We start from the raw sequence: 26,905 nt of genomic DNA on the forward strand, positions 1-26,905 counted from the left end.
GCAACTACAACAGCAATTTGATATTTACCAGTAAAGACGCCTGAGGGCGAGAAGCGTCCTAAACCTCTAAAGGGCGAGGTTGCGTGCACTGGCCATATAAGGAGCGTGTCTTGAGTGTACAGGGTTTCATGTGGTCAGATCAACATATGGAATGTCAGAACAGGTCAGCTCCATATATGGAGATCTAAGGGTAGCAGCGGTGGCAGTGTCTTGAATGTACAGGGTTTGATGAGGGCCCAGGTAGGGCCAGGCCTTAATTTTCAGGCCTGTTGAGAACTCTAGTTTTCACCGGCTGCCCGGCGAGGCTGCACTAATAACTTTGAGGCAGGCCCGTCTAGAGTTTAAATGGACAGGTATCAGTCAAAAGGGAGACATCGAAGAGGAAGGATGGATGGGGAAGGATCAACATAATGGAATGTCAGAACAGGTTCTGACATATATCCAGTCACATTTACTATGATATAATCCCTGATGTACTATCATCCCTGATGATGTCATAGTGATGTCACGAGACCTATGTCATAGTGATGTCACGAGACCTGGGCACAATATATGGGGGCTTTCCCCATGTATGGGGATTGCGAGTGACGTGACAAAAAAAAAGTGAAGTTCATGTCGTCTTGACATAGAGCATTACTATTTCACTTCTTTCCGCCCGTGGGCAAATTGCGTCTATGTACTACTTCATGTCAATGACAGTCACAGGCCATGCTCTCTAACCTTTAGGCAACCACCACACCCCAGGCACCCTGTCGAGATGGCTGTTCATTTCCTTCCATGCATGCAAAGTTGGGCAAAGTCATTTCCTGAGGGGTGCAGACCGGAGGATGCATGCTGAGAGATGCTCAGGAAATCGGAAACAATGCCATGGGGCAGATCGCTGGAAACTTCTAGAATTGTGGGGGTAAAATAGGTTGATGTGATATAGCGGTGCCCTGGCTATGCGTGACTGGTGGGGGCAGGGGCCTCGTCTGTCACGAGATAAGAACGGAGTGGAGCCCTCCCAGCTATATAGCTTATCACACACACAGCCCTGCAGGGAACTCACACACACACGCACGCACGCACGCACGCACACACACACACACACACACGTACATGTTCATGTACACGCACACACACACGCACACGTAGGAACACACAGATGCATCCATGCATATCTGTTATTCGTACTATACTACATGTGTGCACACACACACACACACACACACACACACACACACACACACACACACACACACACACACATTGGTGAAAGCCTGTCTACTTTTGAAAGAAGTGCACATACTCTATGCACACAGCCATGAAGACACCAGGTTTTGAATTTGAAAGTAGATATCTGAGTGGATGTTGCGCTGACCACATTGCAACATCCCGGGTTCGATTTCGACTGGAGGCCTGTGTGTTGCATGTCTTTCCTTGTCTACGCTCAACTTTCAACTTTTTTATGTCCTCTCCTGTCCTGCAAAAAGAAACTTGAGATTGTGCACTCATGTGTGCGTACAGTATGTGCTAAACCCCTACAGATTTGGGGAGGTGGTTTAAAGCTAACAAAGCTAACAAGCACCATGACATATATAATATAAGTATTGTCACTGCCTCATGGTGGTACTCTACGTCTGTCTCACAGTGGGATGACCTTCTAGACAGCACACTATCTATGGCCGCAAAATGAACCCCTCTATATTTAGAATTTTCAATCAGTGTATTTTGTAGTCTGTGTTGAGGCAGTGGTTGCTGCCTTAGACAAGGGACATGACTCAAGGCTGCTCTGAGATGGTATTACACAGTGTAAGTGTAAGACTAGGGCTTGGGAAACAAGTCCAGAGAAACAAGTCCACAAAAAGAGTGGAGCACCGCTCATCAATGTCAATTTGTTTGACTGACAAATCAAACGGAGAGTCGGTGATGTTTTGTGTGCTCAGCAGAGCATGTGAGCGGAGCGGTCGATAATTCCGCTCTTCGCTCTCGACGGCTTTTGTTACGCTCGCTCCGCGCTCACGTTCATCTCCCCCCACGCCGCTCTACGCTCGCTCCGCGCTCACTTCAAAATCCACACTCTCCGCTCCTCGCTCCGCTCGCGCTCACATGCTCTGTTGTAGCCCATCGTCATGTGTCTAAATCCAAAAGAACAGATATGTAAACTGTCGACACGCCATGAGCGGTGCATTGGTGATTTGTATGTCTAAGTATTCTCATGGACAGTCCGTGAAGCAGATTACGCGTATGGGGCTGGGCTTGAGTCTGAGAGCAGGCCCAGCGCCAGGATGAAATGACTGAGAGGGCAATTGAGATTTTTGAGGGGGCACAAAGAAAAACCTAAAAACTCAAATAGCTCTGTGGACACAGCCACTTATTTGTGAAGTTTCCATTGGTGTGCACATGAACAGGACCCAGAGCAATGGGTAATGTTTGTCTTGAGTTGTGGGGAACTTTTCCAGGAAATGGAATCATAAATAAATGTATGTTCAGGGACTAGGGTTGTACATATACGGTGAGGTGCACCAGGTTCACGCACCAATGAATCGTATTCTGGTCTTTGTTCCAAGCCATCGCATTCAGTGCCTCTCAAAAACATTTGCTTTTGTAATAGATAAGTTTTGGTCGCTAGTTACTACGTACGTCTACTTTTCCCAAGTAATGTGGCATCTTATTTACTTGCAGAGGTCGAAATGGACAATATTGCCAGAAAGGATTACTCTCAAAGAGCAAATATAGCAGACTCACAGGTATTTAATACCCCGCAGCCGTTGGGGTGACAGGGACACAGAAAACAAATACATTGACTTTACTCTTTCAGGAAGAAGCAGCAGCTTTTGGGAAATGAAAACGAGGTTAACACACAGCAGTTTGAAAACGAGATTAACACACAGCAGTTTGAAAACAAGGTTAACACACAGCAGTTTGAAAACGAGATTAACACACAGCAGTTTTAAAACAAGCTGGTTAACACACAGCAGTTTGAAAACGAGATTAACACACAGCAGTTTGAAAACAAGCTGGTTAACACACAGCAGTTTGAAAACGAGATTAACACACAGCAGTTTGAAAACAAGGTTAACACACAGCAGTTTGGGTGATTCCAGAAAACAAGGTTAACACACAGCAGTTTGGGTGATTCCAGAAAACAAGGTTAACACACAGCAGTTTGGGTGATTCCAGGCTCACTAAAAAGAGGGGAACAGAGAGAGCAGGGTTGATAGAGCAGGGTTCCCAAACCTTTTAGTTCAAGCCCCAAAAGAGAAATTTGACGTTTCCCCGGTAGACAAGCTCACATTTTTAAGATTAAAAAAATATATACATTTTGAAACAAAAATGTACGGGTATTCGCAACCCATCATTTATTTCATTTTTTGGAAACAGTGGAGTAGAAAACAGAATATACATGGGACTATTCTCTAAAAACTCAATGTCATTTTCTGGAATACATGACATGTAGGGAACCGTGGAACAGTATAGGTACTGTACTGATCACCTGCTTCTGCACAGATATACTTTACAGTATATTGTACAGTTTGTGTACAGTGAGACATCCGTGCATTGTTGTATTCAAATCATGACATGGTTACTTACTGAGTAAAAAATATGCTAGCTGTCCCTTTAATTCTTCGGGGGGGGGGGGGGTCGGAATGTCATTTGTGTTAGGTTTAGGATTAGGCATTCAATTAACAGTAGTTAATTAATGAAACAGCACTGCAAGGAGCATAATAGGTGTCTAATTGTAGAAATTAATAGAACATTTAGGATTACATCTGCTATTAAATGTCAATTAACATTAAATACGTTCCAATGGGTGAAACCATTTATGAGGAACATAAGAGAACACAAGAGAAGAAAAACCCAGTTATTTCTACCAAGGCTTACAGCTATATCATGTTCTGGGAAATGAGCCAAATGGAACTTGGTTTCTTTCTCCTTTTCTTCCCATGCCGTCGGCTCTCTGTGTGTCGTATACTTCCAGACAATGTGCTCTACCTGTGTGACAAAGAGCACAATTGAAATGAAGTGGCACCCGAAGAACTGGAGGTTTTCTTTTAACAAACGACGCAGCAGAAGCTGCACCTTCTTCCAATTTAAAAAGGTGGCTCCCATATTGTTGACACTTCATCCATCATCAACCATGCACTTTGCAGCACAATAGTGTCCATTGAGCTAAATCAAAAGTCTGTATTAGGTGAATGAATAGTAGTGTTTCAAAATGGAGGTGTTAAACCCACTCCTCACTCTGTTCAACATTGGCACAGGTAACTGCTTTGGATTACCGTATTGAAACAAAATGTTTTGCCAAGCCGTGTGTCCAGTAAAACTTACGTTTAGTTTGTTTTGTCACCTGCATGGGGAATAACTGAGTGATCTGTTTGGGACTGATTCACTGAAAATTTAAAAATATAATCATTAATCTCAATTTAATGAATTGTTCCTCGTACAACTCTGTGCTGCTCTAGTAATGCTACACGCTGCTCGTTCCATTCTTTCAAAGCAGCCATCTGGAGTTCTCCGACTGGGTACATTAATTAGTTCGAGAAGTGCTTGGTTCAAATATGGGACACGATGTTTTTCTTTTCTACCAAAGTAAAATAATGCTGACATGCACCAGTAGCACTGGAGCCACAAGTGAAGTCGATACAACAGGCTTTACGCCTCTGATGGGGTATGAATGAACCATGCTCTTCGATACGCAGCCGCAATTTGCTGGCTGGAAAGCTGCCTCGGAATCTATAATAATTAACTTCAAAACAAGCGGGGGGGGGGGGGAAAGGCAGCTTTGTATTCTACATATAAACCCCATTTCATGTTGAAGAGCCTGGCTTTTAAAATAAACAAAGCGCTTTGCATTGAAACCGTAGCTCGTAAAGAGACATCGAGGAAACCACGAAAACATTTCAAGAAAGTTGACCGTTTCATTTTACTTACATTACTACTATTATTACAGTACTGACATTACAACGACATACAATTACAATTTACAATTTAGGCATTTAGCAGACGCTCTTAATCCAGAGCGACTTACATTTAAGCAAGAACAAAAGCATGGGAATACATCACATAAAAGCATTTATCATGAAACATGCGTAAGCTAAGAAGGTAACAGTGGAATATCTATATGATGAAACTATACATACACTATACATAATAAACTATACATATTCACTACTATGCTATACATATGTACTATAGCGTGCTATGACTATATACAATACAATTATAGTGCTGTCTACATAACATGCTATAAGTCTGTGTCAAATGCTATCTAAGCCAACAGAAATGCTATCTAAGGGGTTAGGGTAAGTGCTATGGGCCATGATGGAGTCTGAAAAGGTGGGTTTTCAGGCTACGGCGGAAACATACAACTCAATGATGCAGCTGGCGTGTCCAAGGGCATTGTGCACTGCAATGTTATATCTATATAGACAATCAAGTTAAGTTTATATTTAAAAAAAAAAAGAAAAAATATTCCTATACTTGTCCCCCCAACATTTTACAGACGTAGGCATTTTCTCCCTCCTTGAAAATGCATTACTTACTTTTTAGATTACATTTCTGGCATTTGTATGCTTTACAGATCTTCATAGACAGTCAGGAACACTGGCGTATGAGAGTGAGGCACGACATGCAAGACGAGACAGACGGCTGTCAGATCCAAACATGGGTCCTCGTTCACACGGAGCACATGGAATGTCTATTTACTGGCAAGAGCCACCAGGCACCCCTGAAAATGCCTTTTTAAGTAAAAAAGGTATTACCTTTTTCCAACTGGCAGACCTCCCATTTTAGAACAAATCTTTCCATATAATGGTCATATGGAAACATAGTAAATCACAACGGAACAAGAGCCGACACCTGTTTTTGGGTCTTGATTTGCGGTTCAATCGGATTGAACGTTCCCTCGATGAAACACGGGCCAGCCTTTTTACATTAATCCATCCTGTGGAAGTGGCATGAATGTTTGATCGGCCAACTGGCTGGCGGTGAGAGTGGAAGCAGGCCGTGGGGTTTCGAGCGCTGCGTGCCTCCTGGCCTAAATATTTTACATCGACGTGCTTGTTTCTTGACTGTACATTCGGGGGCCCTAAATATTTTAGGGCAGCCGGTGGAGCTATGGCACTGAGAGGGACCGTGGCTCTGTGCTGAGTGATGTGCGTACAGGATGAAGTAGGTTCGCTCACTGTGACCCCTTTTCCACCGGTTGGGAACCGGTTCGGTTCAGAACCAGTTTTTAGTCCATGAGCCAGACGAACATTGGAACGTTAATTATGAATTGAGTGGGCAAAACCATACCTATATTAAATTGTCATATGTAAATTAATATATGATAACACTTCCACAGTATAGTAGCTTTTTCATATTTTAAATGTTTTGCTTATTTTTCTACACAATGCCTAATTTGCATATTTAAATATACAATTTCAGAAAATGTGTAATACAATAAATCATTGTCTTCGTGTAAGTAATCAACTGCGGAAGTTTTATGGTGATAACTATTAATTTTTACCTATTCACCTATCACGTATAGGCCTACTGTAGGTGAAAATTACAAAATGTGTGATAAATATGAAAAAGCTACTCCTGTGGAAGGGCATATATTAATTCATAATAATTTATATTGATCCTATAACAATTTAATATAGGTATGCGTTTGCACACTCAATTCATATTAACGTTAACATTTTTGAGTTATGGCTCATGGACTAAAAAGTGGTTCTGAACTGAACCTGAAACCGGTGGAAAAGGTGCCTGAGAGGATCCCTCAGACACTGCTGGTTTCAATTAGGTGGATGATAGAAGACTCATCATTCGTCTAATTAATTAACCCATTAATATCTGAGGCTGATTCTACAAATGCCTTCTAAATCAGTAGCTCTCACACTTTCAAGATAAGAAATCATGGCATAACATTATAATGGGCTGTATGTATTCCTTGTGAATACATTACATGCATGTTGCATTCTAAATTGAATACAAAATTTGGGACCCTTATTTGAATCATATTGGAACCACACTGTCTGCCACGATACTTGGAGGTTTTCCGTACCAACCTTAGATATCTTATATGCCAGCATTCTTCCCTAGTGGGTGCTCTGCTTTGGGGCGGGGGCTTGTCTGCCCTTTGGGTATGGGGGGGTGGTCGCCCGGGCAGGGGTCTCGATGCGTTGCGTCGGGGCTGCTTCTTGGGGCGGTGGCCCTGCCGCCTGGAGGGGTGGCGGTTGCCGCCTTTGAGTGGAGCATGCATGGGTCTGCTCTTGTAATGATTTGGTGCCTATGATAACTGTTGTCTGCCTTTTTAATATATGTATTAATGTACTGTATGGATGTATTCCCTGATTGGGAGTCTATGAAAATTCGAAAGTCACTTGTCATTTTGGTTCATTGTCCTTGTCATGTCTTTGTATATTCAATCTTTTTATTTATAATAGTGTTGTGCCTGAGCTGTTTTTTTATTTTCTTTTGTTTATTATGTTCTTGTTGTGTAATGTTTGTTTGTCTTTAAAAACCAATAAATATACTTTATAAAAATAAAAATAAAGATTTTTCAAAAATGTAAAAAAGGAAAATGCACTTACAGTGCACTTGCAGTGAACTTGTATACCTGCTATTTTCGAAGCCAACGCTAAAATGCAAAATGACACGGATGCTTTCATGGTTTTAATGGGCTCTTCCTCTTATAACCACTTTCAAACGGGCATTTGCACATTTTTACAATCTGCAAAAATAGATGCGTTATTCGTTGTACAACAAAGTAAGACTATAGTGATTCATTTAATCAAACTGTTTCCCTCATGCAATCAGACTTATCCCTTTTGATTTGTGCCCGTATCTTCACACCTTATCTCTTTTCTTCCCTCTTCCTCTCTCTCTCTCTCTCTCTCTCTCTCTGTCTCTCTCTCTCTGTCTCTGTCTTTCAGTAATGATATCATATCTGCCATCCAATTCCACCTTTAACTTCTTTAGCAGTATTGACTGCAGACGCTCGGCAGGCAGAATGACATATCTGAGTTCACTACACCTACATATGCACACCTCGCCAAGATATGTTGGCATGTACATAGCACGCACGCACGCACGCACGTCATTGCTCCCTCACACATTCATTCTGTGCTACATATTTGCTGAACTAACCTCTCTCTCTCTCACACACACACGCACGTGCACGCACACGCACACGCACACGCACACACACATACACATACACATACACATACATAAACACACACACACACACCCCTGGCTCTGTGGTAACATATGTTACCTGTAGTGATATGGAGAAGCCCATGATTACCTCTGTGCTGCTGTTGCTGCTCTCGCCCATTTCTATGATAAAGACCCTGTGTGTACACACACACACACACACACACACACACACACACACACACACACACACACACACACACACACACACACACACACACACACGCTTTGTATAAAAATGATATACTTTATGAAGTATGTACTTTGCACTGCACACACACATAAGCGGTCAGGGACACACAAATGTGCACTAAAGAGCACACTCTGAAATGCACGTATGCGCTGTCGCACACTCACACACACACACACACACGCGCGTGTGCGTGCTCGCCCATTCAATTTACGCAAGACTCTTAGTAATTTTTCTCATTTCTTTCAGTGCAGCCATTCCCACCTGACTTGGCCCAGCCAACCGCCTAAATACTAAACCCTTCCTCTGTTCTGCATGCATGCTCGTATATATGTCCTGATTCTTCAACGCGCTTCTGCTTATATATTGCGTGTGTGCGTGCGTGCGTGCGTGCGTGCGTGCGTGCGTGCGTGCGTGCGTGTGCATTTCGCCGTGTGTATGTATTCCAGGGCAAAGAGAGCAATCACTTCTCCTGAGGGCTGGAGCAGCTAGCTTTCAATTAGCCAGCAGGGTCTGCCCAGGGCCAGACGAGGTCACGTCACTCTCTCACCCTGCAACTAATCAGCCATGCATGCACTGATCAATGGAGACCGAGGATAGAGGGGGCCGGGGTGAGAGAAGGAAAGGCCTGAGTCGCATTGTACTTGTACACTTGGCGGTTACACCTGATCAGGCATCGCGTCGTGCAGACTGAGAATAGCACAGCTATACAAGCTGACCGTGTACGAGTGTACTACTGTAGGCAGTGGTGGAAAAAGTACTCGTATGTTTAACTTAAGTAAAAGTTTCAATACTCCATTACAAGTTAAAAAAAGAGTATTGCCATCAAAATGTACTTCTTAACCCATTTAGGCCTGACGTCGGGAAAAACAAGTTTGCTCTGAAAGAATATATATTCAAAGATTTGTGCCGCATTTTTCAAAAATAGCGGACCTACAAGCTCGTAGCGCGCCACTCGGTGGCGCGCTATGAGCTTGTAGGTCTGCTATTTTTCAATAGCTAAAGTATAACATAATGCTTAGTTAAAAAATCGTTAAAGCATCGCGACACGTTGTGAACTTGTAGTAAGTAGTAAATGCACTTGGTTACGTTCCACCAGTGACTGTACTGTAGGTAACACGTCGGTGCACAACCACATACAGTAGAAATCATCAAGCATACTGTAGGATGGAGAGCTGGCCGCCTAGATGCAGGATGAAGACAAATTGAGAGAAAAGACAGGAGAGAAAGAGAGGAGGAGGGAAAGGGAAGGAAGATGTGGAACGGTGACGGGGAGGAGAGCATACAGGAGGGAGGGAGGTTTAGAGGAGAGAGGGAGCCATGGTCTTAATCCTCTAGAGACATCGGGCTTACTCAAACACATCTCTCTCTCTCTCTCACTCTCTTTCTCTCTACCTTTCTTTCTGTGTTATGTTCTGGTAGAATGGAGCTGATCCATTTCTTGATCCCCCCCCCGTCTCACCCTCCCTCCCTCCCTCCCTCCCTTTCTTCTCTACTGCCCTCTGCTATATATCTTTCTTTCTTCTTCCCTCTCTTCAACGGTCCACATTTCCTCAGAAATGAGTCTGCCGACCACAAACTGCCCCAGTTAAAGAAGAGAGAGGGGGACGTGTGTGTGTGTGTGGGGGGTGGGGGGGATGGAGAGAGTGAGCAGTGGTTGGCGTCTGTTTTTCACTGGGCTGGTTTTGTTGATGGGTATCACCAGCCACGGTCTGGGTTCAATCAGCTCACTGCACTCAACCACAATGGAGACTAAAAATACATACGCACACGCGTACACACACACACACACGCACACACACACACACACACACACACACACACACACACACACAGCCTAAAATCACAACAGAGGAAGTGAAGGTACTTATCATCAGTCCTTTATGAAACGTACAGTATATGTGTGCGTGGATGCAGGCATGAATTAATTAAACCAGGTAGGTGTGAGATGGAATGCTAATTATACCTTCTGTTACCTTTCCATCAGTATACCCAGCATTAGACTATGTAACATACACGGCCAATTTCACATTTATTCGGCGCATATAGCATGTGCACACGCTTGCATATTTGTATGTGTGAGTGCAAGTGCATTCCCACCTGCTTGTCTGTGTTTTAAGTAGGCTTGCTTGTTGAATACCACACACACACACACTGCCTATGTGCGTGTGCGCATATCTATGATGTGGTGATATATGATGGACAACCACAGGTGTTCACTGTTCGTCTAGCGTTTTTCAACTGGACCCATTCGGGTGACAATGCTAAACCTTTTAGAGCCTCCCCGTGCGTGTATATAGAGGTTTTTCAGACAGAAACCTGTATCAAAGACGATAAAAGCTCTCTACTTTTGCTAGTTTAGCCTTCCATCTGCGACAAAGCAGGAGCCAACCTTACACTGGTACACTTTCTCTGCCATCAATTTTCCTTTCAGGGCACTTTTGACGAATTACGCGGTGGAAAATGACGGTATCTGCTGCTTTTAAAAACAAAATGTGACGGATAAAAAGGAAATGTTACTCTGTTTGGGAATGAAAGGAAATCTCGGTTCAAAATGAATGCCAGCTCAAAATTAAACCTGTCCATCAGCCGTTATGTCGTTAGTTATCATGGGCCCTTACCAAATATTTTTTATTTTTAATATTCCAGAGTAGTGTGGCTCTCTTGTCTTGCTCCTGGGGATCTAAAGTTGCTATTCGTTTTTAGTCTACCAGGAAATAAATTTGTTTTCACTTGGATTCCCCCGTGTCTAAATTACTATCTACATTTGACTCTAGTAAGTTAAAAGAGGTGTGAAACCCATAGGTTGGTTTTATATTCTGCTTTCCAGTTCAGTTTAACACTTATACTACCATTGCAGTAGATGTACAATTGTATAAATTAAAGCCTATTATTTAATCCAACGCCATTGCCATAGATCAACGGCAATTTCAATTTCAATTTCAATCGATCAAGCCATAATGCTACTTACGTTAGCATGGGGTTGCTAGCTGTTGTTGTCATAACACTGGGTCGCCCATCTTAGATCGTCGGCACCATAATCATTCTATCTGTCTTTCAATCGCCTGTATCTCCTATATCCCAGATGGCATTTTTGTTCAAAACATAAATAATGGACCTTGATATGGAAAAGGTTGAAAACAACTGGCCTAGGATAATCGCTGTGTTGTTCAGACAAAAGACATTCTCCATGCCTTGGTGTCTACAACATTTGTTTTCCTCCAGAGAGCGTTATGTTTCTCTGGATGTGTGCTACTGGTAGGCTACTGTACTACAGTGGGTTCTTGGACGGGTTTCAAAGGGCACCCGTGTCACGAAACTGCCTCACGGTGTGTGGCCATTGTACAAACGTTCAACCGCAGGAGAAATCACAAACAAAAGCTATAAGAGACAAGCGCCCGCCTCGTGTTCGGAGACAGCAGCCGTGTGTGGCTCCTCATACGCGCTCCCACGGGAGAAGCTAAAATAAATACAGTCCCAGTAATTGCAGGCGGGGAAATAAATGAGCACTGATGTTCTTCTGTATTTGAACGAAACCTTCAGGCATACAGATGTTCCTCTGTACAAATCCCAATCATTACTCTAATGCCGCTGTTTAATCTCCCTCTCCGTGAAAACACACTTGCTGCTGACAGCGGAGATCAGTTGTTTTGCATGGCATAAAGATGTTGCTGCATGTGTGTCATTCATGCGAGGTGTTCATAGGCGATGTTTGGCTCCCCCAGCAGGGGGGATTTTTCAAAAATAGCAGACCTACAAGCTCGTATCGCGCCACTCGGTGGCGCGATACGAGCTTGTAGATCTGCTATTTTTAAATAGCTAAAGCATAAAATGATGCTGACACCAAAATGGGTGCCCGTTCAGAATGGGTTAATAATAATGTATAAATTAAGGATAAGGGGTCAGGACAAATAGACCTTTTGAATAAATTATGGATTTAGATGGTTATTCGTTGAACTGCTCAAATGTAGTACTCATTGTGCAGAATGACCTGTTTCGAGTTTTCAAATAAATCTTAATCTTAATCTTAATAGCAGATGTACAAGCTCACAATGCATCGCATTGCTTCACATTGTGAGCTTGTAGATCGGCTATTTTCAAAAGGCTAAAATTGTTGTTGTTTGAGTGTGTGTATTTGTTTGGTTTCCTTGCAAAGTTGGGCAGTTTTGTATTTTTTCCCCTTAATTTTATGCTTGGTTTTTTACAAGCATACAGTTAATCTGTGCTCAAGTCGAGTTCCTGGTTCAGGGTTTATTCCCACTGAGGCCCTACATTCCTGTGGCATTGTGTCAGAGTGTGTGTGTGTGTGTGTGTGTGTGTGTGTGTGACTGTGTGTGTGTGTGTGTGTGTGTGTGTGTGTGTGTGTGTGTGTGTGTGTGTGTGTGTGTGTGTGTGTGTGTGTGTGTGTGTGTGTGTGTGTGTGTGTGTGTGTGTGTGTGTGTGTGCGTGCGTGCGTGCGTGCGTATTACTATACACACAAGTATAGCTGAATTTACATTGTGAGGACAATTTTCCTGGTCCTCACGAGATAAATGGTTGTTTTTCATTAAGTGTGTACGTGTGCGTGCGTGCGTGCGTGTAAAAGAGTGATTGCGGGAGCCGAGACTTAATGCCAGGCTCCAGTTCTCAGTTTGATGTGCTAATACACACAGTACACACCCTTCAGAGAGCCCCCTCACATAGGGGTCTGCCAAAAGGGAGTTGAGGGAGTGAGTGAAGGCACAATATTTACTGGAACTCATATCAGTGGTTACGTGTCCATGTACGCGCGGCACGCACACAACTGTGTGTTAACTTTATTATGTGCGCCTGCGGGTTTGCGTGTACCCTTGTGCACGGTAATTATTCAGAATGGAGTCATGAGCGGGGAAATCATTTAGTGAGCGTGTGTGTGGGTGTCTGTGTGTGTGTGTGTGTGTGTGTGTGTGTGTGTGTGTGTGTGTGTGTGTGTGTGTGTGTGTGTGTGTGTGTGTGTGTGTGTGTGAGCAACAGCTGGATGCTGAATGACTGCAGGGCTGTAGGGGACGTACAGAGTGGGAGTGGGGAAACCTTCCAAAGTTCATAACCTCCACAGAGGGCCGTGGAATGAGAGGAACTTAATTAAAACAAAACTGTGTGTGTGTGTGTGTGTGTGTGTGTGTGTGTGTGTGTGTGTGTGTGTGTGTGTGTGTGTGTGTGTGTGTGTGTGTGTGTGTGTGTGTGTGTGTGTGTGTGTGTGTGTGTGTGTGTGTGTGTGTGTGCATGTGCATGTGCATGTGCATGTGTGTGCGGGTGGGTGTTTGGGAGGCGGGGGTGAGGGTGGTTGTGTATGAATGCGTATGCACAATTTATTAGTATGTCAGGGGGAATATCCCAGGAGTGAATTGCTCCCTTTGGTGTAGTGCATTTGTGCATTCATCTATGTTATGTGCATGTAATTGTGGAGTGTGTGTGTGTGTGTGTGTGTGTGTGTGTGTGTGTGTGTGTGTGTGTGTGTGTGTGTGTGTGTGTGTGTGTGTGTGTGTGTGTGTGTGTGTGTGTGTGTGCGTGCGCGCGTGAGTGCGTGTTTCTGCTCGTGCAGCTTATAAAATTTACGCTTTTCGCTGCAGAAGCTATGAGCCAATGAGCTTTCAAGGTGAAACAGGGTAACAGACAAGGATCCGTCCATCTGTTTATCCTTCCCCTCTCGTCCGTCCGTCCGTCCGTCCATCCACACACCCATCATCTATCAGACATCTGTCTGTCTGTCTGCAAACAGTAAAAGAGGGGCGAGAGACAGTGAGAGAGAGAGAGAGAGAGAGAGAGAGAGACTTAGAGCAGTGGTTACCAAGGTCCCCAGGGACCCCCAGGGGTCCTTGAGGGAGTTCCAGGGGGTCCCCAGCTAAGTGATAGTTTGGAACCAAATGGACCCGAACATTGATTTTACAATATAAATTGAGGGTCCCCAGAGATAGAAATGCCATTAATTGGGGGTAGACTAATACATGTCAAACTGGGGGTCCTTGAAATTAAACAGGCCGTGATAAATCTTCTCTTATGGGGGACCACTGTTTGGGAACCTCTGACTTAGAGAATGTCGAAGTGTCGAAACTATAAAAGAGTGTGACTCACGTCTCTTCCTTCCCCTTCCTCTCTGACCCTATGTCTTCTGTTTCACCTGCAAATGATGTGAGTTAAAAAATAGCAGATCTACAAGCTCATATCGCGCCACCGAGTGGCGCGATACGAGCTTGTAGGTCTGCTATTTTAAAGAGACCTGCAGATGAAAAGTCATGGCTGGAATCTGTAATGAGCAGGCGACAACCTGGACACGCATGCACGCACGGCGCACGCACACACATACAGCTTCCATCATCACCCCACTCACTCTGCTTTGGGTAGTTTGAAGAGGAAATGATTGAGATCGTCATGGAAACGCACGTTGGTTTGAGTGCGGGTACAGAATTTGGAATTGGATAGAAGCCTAGTCAATGTAACAGACGTGTGTGTGTGTGTGTGTGTGTGTGTGTGTGCGTGTGTGTGTGCGTGTGTGTGTAATCAAACAATTAAGACCAGGGCGTGCCCCTATGACTGTTTTACTATTAAACCATTACGTGTATTTGTGGTATATAATCATGGAGTAATAAAAAAATGTGTGCACGCACGCACGCACAACTCAACTGAATTCCTGAGTTGTGCACAACTCAGGAAGGTTGAATGGGTAGCTGCGTGTGTGTGTGTGTGTGTGTGCGTGCGTGCGTGCACTAGTGTGGTGGTGTTATTTTGATGCAATCATTGAGGAAGGCTGAATGTGTAGCCGCTAATGCTAATTACACTTTTGAGGTTGGGGCGGGGGCGTCTGTGTGTGTGTGTGTGTGTGTGTGTGTGTGTGTGTGTGTGTGTGTGTGTGTGTGTGTGTGTGTGTGTGTGTGTGTGTGTGTGTGTGTGTGTGTGTGTGTGTGTGTGTGTGTGTGTGAGAGAGGGGGAGAGAGAGATTTTCCTTGTGGCTTTGGGTGCGTGGTGTGGAGCTACAATTATGATGTATAAAGCCAGATGTAGCCATCTTGTCTCCAGCAACCACTTGGATGATACAATCTATCTCTGTCGTGCTACTTCCTGCATAAGCGAGGGCTTATAAAACCCAAAGTGAAATGAACAGAGGATTACACTAACAAAGTGCATTTACTAGCTTTTTTTTGGTATGTGTACTTTACTTGAGTATGTGTATTTTTGGATACTTGCAGTACTTGCACACTCCATTACATTTCTAGGAAGGGAAAAAAGTCATCATTAATTAACCTCTTAAGCCCTAATTCAAATATTAACAATGCGTTGTGACCTTGGACAGGTGATATTAGGGTTAGGGTTTACTTTAATTTGTACTTTTGAGCACCTAAGTATTTAAAAAAGCATGGATTTTTTAATACTTAACTATTTTTAAATAGCAAGTAGCTCACTACTTTAACTCAAGTACACATTTGACAGAGCTTTCACTTGTAGTTGAGTAATATGTCACCAATAGTATCTGTAATTTGCCTCAAGTAGTGGGGTTGAGTACTTTGTCCACCCCTGTGCTCTTGTAGCCTACATTGCTGTGCGTTTCCTCTGTAAATACGCTGTTACACAGCACTCTAATAGCCTGTGTGTACAACGTACCATACACGCTGCACTCTTCTCTTCAGGGGCCTTTTTTAATGGAGAGTGTACTACCGAGTGCATTAGATTCATTTATAATACACGGACAACTTTAATAGTCCAAAAGTACTTTGCCGAATCAGAAAGGCAAACAGTCATGCGGATGGAGTGCTGCGACTTCAGGGAAAACAATGCACTAATCGCATTCAGGTGAAGGCTGCGTTATGCGAGCGAGTCAAGACCCCCACTGGAACATTTTGTTATTATTATGCTGTTTATGCCTTACGGTTGGAGCTGACCGTGTCTGTGTTTTGTCCCCCGGTGTTCACGTCATCTCCCTCTCTGGGAGCACAGGGGACAAACAGTCGCATGGCCTCGCTTGAACGATGTCTTTAATTTTCTGCTGCTGCTTCTCCAACCTGCAGAAGCCATACTGTTGCTTATTCACATATCTTGTATTGCTTTTGTGCTTTTTTTGTTGTTGTTCTTGTTTAGGACTGAATACAAGCCAAAGGAAGTAAATTATTATAATCAATCAAATCAATTTGCAAGTCAGTTTTGATTGATTGAATACTTTATTAACGGTGCCGGAGATTAGCTGGTAACAGACGGATGGACGGACGCACAGTCGCACACACACACTCACACACGGACGGGGTGCACAACATACTCTCTCTCCATGCCTTCGGCCTGGTGGAGACAAATATGCTCGTAGATCACCTAGGACGACATCGAACAAGATAAGGGTAGAATGTTTAATAATGATTTTACCGACTCTTGGCGTCGTCGTCACCAGGTTTAATTTTACACTAGCTCTCAAGGGTTAAAGATCTAATAAGGGTCCATTTGGTTACCAACTTTCCATCATTTTGCAAGGGACCACCTGGAACCCCCTCAAGGGCCACTGGTGGTCCACGGACCACTGGCTGAAACCACTGCTGTAGGCAATGTTGCTCAAGGGCACTTTGGTGGTATCAAACACTGTCGCTACAAAAAGGCATCAGCCTTCATAACTTTGCAAACCTGTCTCCTCTGTTAAAACACACACATTATTTTAAGATTGCAATTAAGATGTAAGTTAAGTCTAGTCTCTGAATCAGACTGTCAGGGGAGAGTTCAGTTTAGAGCAGCAACAAAGGGAAACATTGCTGTCCTTCCTTATCATTTTCCCTGACTTACGGTGCCGCCCGAAATTTTTACCTTTTTGTTAGCTTAGTCAGGAAAGATGAGGCGATTACATTAATAATAATAATAATTATAATAATACATTTTATTTATAACGCACTTTACATTTGAAACAAATCTCAAAGTGCTACAGGCAGAACAAATTAAAATACAAATAAAAATAAGAATAAAACGGTTAAAAACAGCACACAGGGCAGCTTAAAAGTCCGACTGGGCAAATGCCTTACTAAAGAGGAAGGTCGTTAGTCCCTTTTTAAAAGCGTCCACGGACTGTGGTGCTCTCAGGTGGTCGGGGAGGGCGTTCCACAGCCGAGGGGCAGCTGAGCAGAAGGCCCGGTCCCCCATGGTGCGGAGTTTGGTTCTAGTGCATTTGAGTGTGTTTGATGTACCGGGAGCGGAGGGAGCGGGTGGAGGATGGGGGTTCAAGGAGTTCCTTTAAGTAGGGGGGCGTTGCTGTGGATGCATTGATGGGTGAGGAGGCAGACGTTGTATTCAATCCTGGAGGAGACGGGAAGCCAGTGAAGGGAGTGGAGTATGGGTGTGATGTGGTCGTATTTTCGCACTCTCACCAGGATCCTAGCAGCACTGTTCTGGATGTACTGGAGCCTCTGGATGCTCTTGCTAGGGATCCCAGTGAGAAGTGCGTTACAGTAGTCGAGCCTTGAGGAGACAAAGGCGTGGACGAGTTTTTCTGCATCATTAACATTAACATTCATTCCCTTTGCTGTCATTTTTCTATCGAGACTCCTTTTAAACAATATTCTGAAATGTGAATGTGTTAATATACTCTACTCTTGTTGTTGATTGAGGTCTGACTGACAATATTTATTAATTATTATTATTTTTATTTTAAAGTCACACCATAGCATCCCTATGCTAGGGGGAACATTTGCCCCAAAATAGCAGATCTACAAGCTCACATGAGAGCCTGTACATCGGCTATATTCATCTCTCTGTCAGCAATCGGTCCTGAAAAACATTGAAGACACCTGGTATGGTGGTCCACACATTCGTTGATTCTGTGATTCTATCCATAGGGTCCGAAACCCAAGATCCCCTTTCCAGTTGTGAAGTCCAGTTTAATAGATACAGTACAGTGCTTTCGGGAGAATGTTTAGGTTCCGTTTGAGTGCCTGGTCGAAAGAGTGTTAACTGTGTATCAGAAACTAGTAGTAGAAGTATTTTCGGGGAAAATAAATGACCTGGACCACAAATGTATTGACTAGACCGTGAACATTTTAATTAGTAATGAATTTGCATTTAACACTTTTTAGAAAAAGCGGTTGCCCGACTGCCCATGGCAAGTAAATTAAACGTTTGGGCAAGTGGAGTTTGCTTTCAGGTTGCCCGACGGGCAAGTGCATTCCATCTTCATTAAATATAATTTGCTATTTGTGAAGAACAAAATGCAGCCTTTTTTGAAGTTTTTTCCTATAATTTTATAATCGACAATTTACTTTTCGGGTACCTTCGGGTACCTTTGTGAAAGTAGAATATGACCTCTGACACATTAGTGTCAACTGTCAACCCCTGTGATGAGATGATCTTATTAAGTTATTTTATAGATAAACATATGCCGGTCAGGTGAGACACATCATTTATTTGACATGAATTAGTATATGACATCTTTTGACATTAGAACGTGTCATTCCCCGAATGATCATTACTATAATGTGGGTAAGCCATGCTGTGCACAAGGATACCCACAGCAGTTTGACTTTCCTACAGTCTACCTTGAATTTTTTGGATAAGAATTTCAAGCACCAGCGTGCACGCATCTGCATAGGTGACAGCACATTGCTGGGCGAGTGCTGGCGCTTTGGCATGGGGGTCAGATCAACATATGCAATTAATTCTGTACTGGCCATATATGGAGCGTGTCTTAGGTGTACAGGGCTTGATGGGGTAAGATCAACATAATTATGGAACCTGTTCTGACCTGTCAGCTCCATTTGGAGATCTAAGGGTGGCAGCGGGGGCAGTGTCTTGAGTGTACAGAGTTTCATGAGGTCAAATCAACAAATGGAATGTCAGAACAGGTCAGCTCCATATATGGAGATCTAAGGGTGGCAGCGGGGGCAGTGTCTTGAGTGTACAGGGTTTGATGCACTAATACCTTTGCAGCGGGCCGGTCTAGAGTTTGAATGGACAGGTATCAGTCAAAAGGGAGACATCGAAGAGGAAGGACGGATGGGGAAGGATCAACATGGAATGTCAGCTCCATATGGAGATCTAAGGGTTTGAGGTCAGATGTAGAGTTGCTGTCCGGCTCTATATATGCAGATCTAGGTGATGATCCAGTCTTCTCCATGTATGGATATCCAGGGTTTGACGAGGGCAGTGTCATAAGCTTCATAATTATGGAGATGGCCATTTATGGAGCGACAAAAGGCATCACAGAAGTGCGAAGTTTTAATGAACAGAGCCGCAGGTTGCTCACATAAACTCAAAACACAAAAGCCTCTGCCTGGGATCTGGACCTGATCACCCCTATATCTCCATTATAATGGATCTGGCCTGTTCCCGGTTCGATCTCTGGTTCCTCCTGCCTTACTGCCCTTGAGCGATACAGTGAGCCCAATGAGGGTTCTTTTCCTGCACCGTTTACTTCACTAGGCGCTATAGAAATGCAAACCATTTACACACATTCAGTCCGGTCCTTATCTCTGATAATAAGGGAAAACTCGGAAGGACTTTTTTTGCTGGGCCTGGCTTCAATACTCCAGCTCCAACAGTCGGCTGGCTCCTCAGGTTAGGAGGAAGTGAGGCGAAGCGGCGACAAGAACATCAACACGGGATTATTTGGATTTCGTGTCCCTCTTTCTTCTTCACTACCCTCGCTGCCTTCTCGTCTCTTTGCTCTCGTGCCTTCTCTCTCTCTCTCTCTCTCTCTCTCTCTCTCTCGTTCTTCCTTTTAAATCCCTGTATCAGACTGTATGTTCTCCCTGCCCCCCTCCCTTCCTCCCGTCCTCTCTCCCTATCTCCGTAGGACTTCTTCCTTCTACCCATCCCTTTCTGTACCCCCTTTCACACAAACTCTTCTATGTCCTCATTTAGCTTTCTCCGTCTCTCTCTCTCTCTCTCTCTGTCTCTCTCTGTCTCTCTCTCTCTCTCTCTCTCTGTCTCTCTCTCTCTCTCTCTCTCTCTCTCTCTCTCTCTCTCTCTCCCTCTCTCCCCCCTAATCTCCTCTATACGTACATGACACTAATGCAGAGAGCAGATAGAAGCCACTCTGCCTCTCTGACATTTATCACCCTCAGTGCATTAATGCGAGCCCGGCTGTCTCCGTCGACAACGATGATGACAAGGGAGGAGAAGGAGGGTATGCGACTATATGCGCGCGTGAGTGCATGTTTTGTGTGCGTGCGCGTGTGTATGCCTGGCCTATTTTCCTTTGAAGCATAGGCTGTCTCCCTGCCCTTTTTCTTCTTTTTCAAAAATAGCAGACCTATACAAGCCCGTAGCGCGTGATGCATCATTCTGTGAGAGGGTTATCTAACCTCTGAGGTTACTGGAGGTCAAATGCTTAAAGTGTAATTACCTTGTGTTTACCTACACCCCAATGGGTGTAGGTAAACACAAGGTAAGTGCTGGAGTTTGGAAGTGCTCGTTGACTATCACTCAACGGCCCATGCTGTTTTGAATGTGCACATAATGCAGGAGGCAGCAGGAGGTTGCTTTACAGATAACGAGCGCTTCCATACTCTGATACTGAAGAAATTATCATAATTTCTTGACAGGAAGTAGCTCATTAAATGTCTACGGTGGATTTTTATTAAACAAAAACTTTACAGATTGAGAGAGGATAATTCAAGCTTTCCCTACAGCTGCAATTTTGACGGTGTTTAATATAATTAGAGAGGACTTTTCTGTTTGGTTGAATATAGGCTCTCTATGGGAAGTGTCACCTAGGTATCACCTTGCTGAATATCATCAGTTAGTGTCAAAGTCAGGCCATCAGCAGTGATGGTCTGATTTTGAATCTAAATGGCTCTTTGTGTTTATGCTATTGCCCTGGAGTATCTGTCTCCTTTAATTGAGAGCAATTTGGAGGTTTGGGATTCAATGGCTTTTAAAGTTTGATTAGTTAGTTAGGTTAGGGTTTGAGGTAGGTTGTCGGTCTAATGACAGTTGGACCAATAGTATGTCCTCCTTCCACCGCTGCTCATGTAAGCGCTCCTTTCTAAAATATTAGTGAAACAAATATTGTTATTGCATCATACAATATATTTTTATGAACATCCTTTTTAGTGAAAAACAAAGTCAGATTCAGACTTTCACAGACACTCAGCAGAGAGAGAGAGAGAGAGAGAGAGAGAGAGAGAAATAAATCCATTCATAACATAATCTACTTGCATGTCAACCTGATATCCAAGCATGCACATGGTTAATGTACTGTAGTTACAGTGAATTAATCACACTAGACTAGCTTTTTCAATTCACTTGCATGGATTAAGGCTCTCAGTGGCCATTATTTGGATACCATAGAAGCCAGCATGTCTTCTATGGAAGCATGTTGCGCGAGCGGTTTCGGATGTTATCGCTGTGTTTAATGTCTGTAATCAGCCGTTACTGTCTGACTCACTTCCACATTTCACTTCCGTCTTCACTATAGTCGCCTTCTCGCAGTATGTGGTCTATACTGGCTGCATTGAATGTTTTTGGTGAGAACATACTGGCGATTATAGGCGGATAATATTCAAAGTGGTTATTATTGGTGATTATTTTAAGCATTTGTAGTGGTCAAATTAGCAATGTGTTCAGAAGCATTTTCCATAAAATATTAATTGTCTTGGTTATTTCATACTTTTGTATACAAGCGAAGGTTAAAGCCTCAATCTGTGATTTCTTCACCCGGTTGGCAGTATGTGTAAAACGGCAGTAACAATACATTAGAACATCATAATTGTACACATTGTGTTATTTTTTGCCAGGTGGAAACCTGGCTTATGATTGCTCATTTTCTTTTTGCGACCTTCTGAGGACCTATAGTCATGATTGGCTGCCCCTAAGCCAATGGGAGTCTGAACCCATACTCTGAAACACTGCCTAAGCCAATGGGAGTCTGAACCCATACTCTGAAACGCCACCTAAGCCAATGGGAGTCTGAACCCATACTCTGAAACGCCACCTAAGCCAATGGGAGTCTGAACCCATACTCTGAAACGCAGCATAAGCCAATGGGAGTCTGAACCCATACTCTGAAAGGCAGCCTAAGCCAATGAAACTAGTGCTTCTAGTAGGGACCTAGTCATGATTGGCTGCCTCCTATGCCCTGAAACGGCGCAACACGGAAGTCTGAACCCATACTCTGAAACGCTGCAGCGCGGAGCGAGTGACAACAGCATCAGATGTTATGAGCTAACTGGAGCTACAGGAAAACCATAACAAAACACAGTGAGTGAACCAACAGAAGAACGTCGGAAATGAACGAAAACAGGCAGGAGGTTGTGACCGAGAAACATACACGTTAAAAATAATAATAAGCGCTTGTTTAGTTAATGATACCTGTGTCATTCGTGTTTAGGAATCACAGTGTGGGGGGATTACATGTGGGGGGATCCTTTTCATACAGTTTTTCCAATTGCATACAAACATTTTCAGCCGTGAGATTGTATTTTGCTTTAATCCATGTTCTTGCGAGGGTGAAGGATCATCCCGATAATGGAAATGCTGTCCTATTGCGATGAATGATGAAATCATACAGTATATCCTCCTACCATCTCTAGTCAGAGTGCAGAGCAAGACACAGTCAGAAATTAAATATAAGGCAGCATGCAGCTGAGAATGGAGAAGGATTTTGTTCTTTGTAAATTAATCAGGACGAGCATCACAGTAAAATTGATTTTTGTTTTTTTTTGGTTCCATTTGTACATTCTCTGAGTTAAATCAACACTCAGTTCGTCCTAGACTGTGACACCACTGATTAATATTTGTTGATCATGCTTAAGTCTTTTTTGTCCTTTTTTTGCACAGCTCTGGACTGAAGCCAGACTATAACTGTGAAATCCTCTGCAAATTTCTCTTGCATGCAAACTCCAGATTTATTGAAAAATGGACAACTAGCCCTAATGGGCCTTTTGTAGGAGCATTGTTCATTACAGCCTTCAAGGAATAATAGATTTTTAACGACTTGATTAATAGGGGGAAGAGGGACGCTGAAAAACCTGTGGTGGGCCGCCTTTACTGCAGAGAGTTTCTCATTCAGCCACTCAATAAATGTCCCTTGCACCTTTAAATATAAACGGCACGATAAATATAAATACGGTTTTTTTTGGCCCACACGTTGTATTCCCATGTCTCTGAGCTTTTGTGTTTTTATGGTAGAGGGGGAAATCTAGGACAGCCAGTGCTGAATTCCTAATCCACAATGCCTTCTGTCACCTAAATTGGACATCTCCAAACTGTGTCCCCTAATTTACACATCATATGCTGTCCCGGGAGCTCTGCCGCAGCCGCCCCCAAACCGTCTGTCTAACCCTGCCTGGCGTGACCTTATCTTATCTCATGTGAGAGTGTACTGGGGGAATGTGATGAGACAGTGATGTCGGCCTCTCCTCTCCTCTCCTCTCCTCTCCTCTCCTCTCCTCTCCTCTCCTCTCCTCTCCTCTCCTCATCCCACTCCACTATGTCTCTTCTATTCTAACCAAATGCTTTCTCCTCTTCCACTTTTCTATTTCCCCAAACTCCACTCCTCTCCTCTCCTCTCCTCTCCTCTCCTCTCCTCTCCTCTCCTCTCCTCTCCTCTCCTCTCCTCTCCTCTCCTCTCCTCTCCTCTCCTCTCCTCTCCTCTCCTCTCCTCATCCCACTCCACTATGTCTCTTCTATTCTAACCAAATGCTTTCTCCTCTTCCACTTTTCTATTTCCCCAAACTCCACTCCACTCCTCTCCTCTCCTCTCCTCTCCTCTCCTCTCCTCTCCTCTCCTCTCCTCTCCTCTCCTCTCCTCTCCTCTCCTCTCCTCTCCTCTCCTCTCCTCTCCTCTCCTCTCCTCTCCTCTCCTCTCCTCTCCTGCCCGTAGTCCTTGCTTTCCCTCTCCCTTTGTGAAGCCATTAGCATAAGGAATATGCAGTGCATGTAGTTTATCATCCCTCATAGCGGGCTCTCTCAAACGCAGCATTTGCCTGCTGTTTTGCCTATCAGATCTCACATTTGGCCGCGGCACACAGAGCCGCGGCACACAGAGCCTTATCTGAAGTCCAGAGTAATTTCACTGTAAAAATGTCATCCTCTTATTGAGGGCTGTCAGGACGTGCAGTCCCCGCCCCTGCTGCTTGTTTCAGCACTGCTGTTTGGATGGATTTTCACCGTAGTATATTCCATTTGTTTTTGTTTTTGGCAAGCACTGCCGGCAAAATTAAGACCCCACTTGATTTGCATAATGCGGGATGGTGAGGTGTTGACAACATATAATCCCCCCCACATGCCACACACAGTTTTTGTCTGACTCGTGTACATTCGGTCTCCACACTCTGCGGGAATATCAACTTGCAGTCTGTACAGGGAGGGGAAAAAGAGACAAAAATGTCCCTGTCACTATACTAGCCTTGGCTTTAGCCGTCCTCTGGACAGCTCGGCTTCTCTCTCCCCCTCCACCCTGGCCCCCGTTTGACACTCATTTCTCCTCTGTGGCGCAGTGTGCATCCCTGAAACTCTTTGAACTGGCGGTTCTCTATGTCGTCTGCCCCTGCAGCCAAATTCCTGTTTGAAAAAAACGAAACAAAAAACATGCCCTGTTGTGAGTTGTGTGTCGCTGTGTGAGCGCTCTGCGTGTGTTTCCGCATCGGTGCGATGTTTGGACGTGGTCCCGGGCGTTTCAGCTGAGCTGACCATTTTAGTTGGAAAACGGGGCGAAAGGCAGTCAAAGGCCAAGGTAAACAAGGCTGAGAGAATAAGGATAAAGGGATGAGGGGAGGTAATTGGTTGGGGATAAAGAGGTGGAATGGGTGCGGGGGGGTTTGGACAGATGAACAGGCAGGTAAAAAGCTTTTTGGTGCAGATCATTGATCTGCTGGCACTTTCCACACGCGACTGTAGCTCTTTTCTTCCACTTTTTTCTACTTATCCTGTCCTTGTTCCAAGTAACCTCTCTGCCTGTCTGTCCTCCTCGCCTGTCCCCTCTCTGTGCTGTTTGTCTATGCCTTGACACTTCTGGCCCATGGGCAACAACAGGGCAACAAACAACCACCGCCGACGCCGTTACCTTTTCCTCTTGCTTTTGCTGTGTTTTGTGTTTGTTTCAATCTTCAACTGAAACAAGAGTGCATATATATAGGCAAACCTGGCTCACACCAAATATGAACTGCTGTTTTAGACGAAGGACGTTTACAAGTATAGTGAAGGCTTTGCCTCGGTTGTCGGAGGGAAAAGTCAACAAAAAGCTAAAGTGCCAGCGCGGATATGACGTGCATACACTGTACATGTAGAGAGAGTGGCTGGGGCAACCTGGGCCTTGTGGAGAGCAAAAGAACGGAGTCCCGTTCACCCTGATCCCAGCTGTGACTGAATGTACGCTCACCAAGGGGGTTACAGTAGTAAGAAGACTGCACACTTTAAAGAAGAACATTACCACTGCTACTATAACCACCATGCAAGACGTTCTTACAAAAACCACCATTACCTTCTCCCCCCCCCCCCCCCCCCCCCACCCCCTACACCACCTCCATTATGTCATCCCCATCCACATACACCCCCCAACCCCACCCCCCTTCCCCCTTCTACAGAGGCCTTGGCGGACCCCTCCAGTGCCGGCATGGTGGCGGGCGCCGTGATAGGCTCCCTCCTGGCCCTCTTGTCGGCGGGCGGGCTGGTGGCCGCGCTGCTGGCCCGCGGCCGGCGGCGGCAGCGCCGCGGCGGCTACCCGGGGGCCAGCGGGGACTCGGTGACGTCCACGGGCAGCGGAGGCGGGGGAGGGGCCGGCAGCGGCGGCGGCGGCGGCCATAAAGCCCGCCTGCTGGGCTTCGCCGGTAGCCCCGGTGACGGCGGCAAGAACGGGACAGGGGGGCCTGGCGGTGGCGGTGGCGGCGGCGGCGGCGGCAACAACAACGGGCCCATCTACACGTACCGCGAGGGCTGCGACGCCACGGGCACGCTGACGGAGAAGGCCAACGACTACCACCACCCGCACCACCACCACCACCACCACCACCCGCACCACCTCCACTCGCTGCAGGGCAGCGGCGGCACGCCCACCGCCCACGACGTCCTGCTGGGCGGAGGAGACGACGCGGACGAGGCGGAGCGGCGGAGGAAGTTCAACGACAGCACCCTGGACGACAGCCTGGAGGACGAGGAGGAGGACGAAGAGGAGCGCTACGACCGCTTCGGAGGCGGCGCGGTGGTGATGGGGGGAGCAGGGGGAGGAGGGGGAGGGGGGAGCGTGAGCGGCATGGCGGCTCCGGCGGCGTACCACCTCCGACGGGGCCACGGCGAGGAGCCCGAGGAGGAGGAGGTGGACGCGTACCTCGACGACGACATGGAGTCACAGCGGGACGGCTCGGTCATCTCGCGGACTGCCATCTATGTGTGAGGGCGGGAGGGGAGGGGAGGGGAGGGAGCAAAGTGAGCATTTGGAGAGGGAAAGAAAGGAGTTCAGTTAAGTTGCCCCTCCTCTGTCCGAAGTCGAGGCCCCCAAATATCATCATCCGCCACGTCAGCTGCTCCCAAGCCAGTATGTATTCACCTCCCATTCCAAGCCATCATCACCATCATCTCTGTTCTCCCTCTCTTCTCTCCGACATGGACGACATG

General features: G+C 45.2%; 1 protein-coding gene across 1 annotated transcript in view; it reads left to right on the plus strand.

Moving 5' to 3' along the window:
• pvrl2l (PVR cell adhesion molecule related 2 like) overlaps positions 1-26,684 on the plus strand; it is a gene marked incomplete at its 3' end in the record, with an annotated part of 205,882 nt that extends 179,198 nt beyond the window's left edge. The window contains exon 7 of the mRNA XM_083782012.1: positions 25,879-26,684. Within this exon, the coding sequence (XP_083638138.1) occupies positions 25,879-26,684 (806 nt within the window). The remainder of the gene's footprint in view (positions 1-25,878) is intronic.
• Between the last annotated feature and the right edge of the window lie 221 nt (positions 26,685-26,905).

The sequence above is a fragment of the Protomyctophum parallelum genome (assembly GCF_964188405.1).
Source record: "Protomyctophum parallelum genome assembly, chromosome: 1".
In the NCBI taxonomy this organism is placed as follows: Eukaryota; Metazoa; Chordata; class Actinopteri; order Myctophiformes; family Myctophidae; genus Protomyctophum; species Protomyctophum parallelum.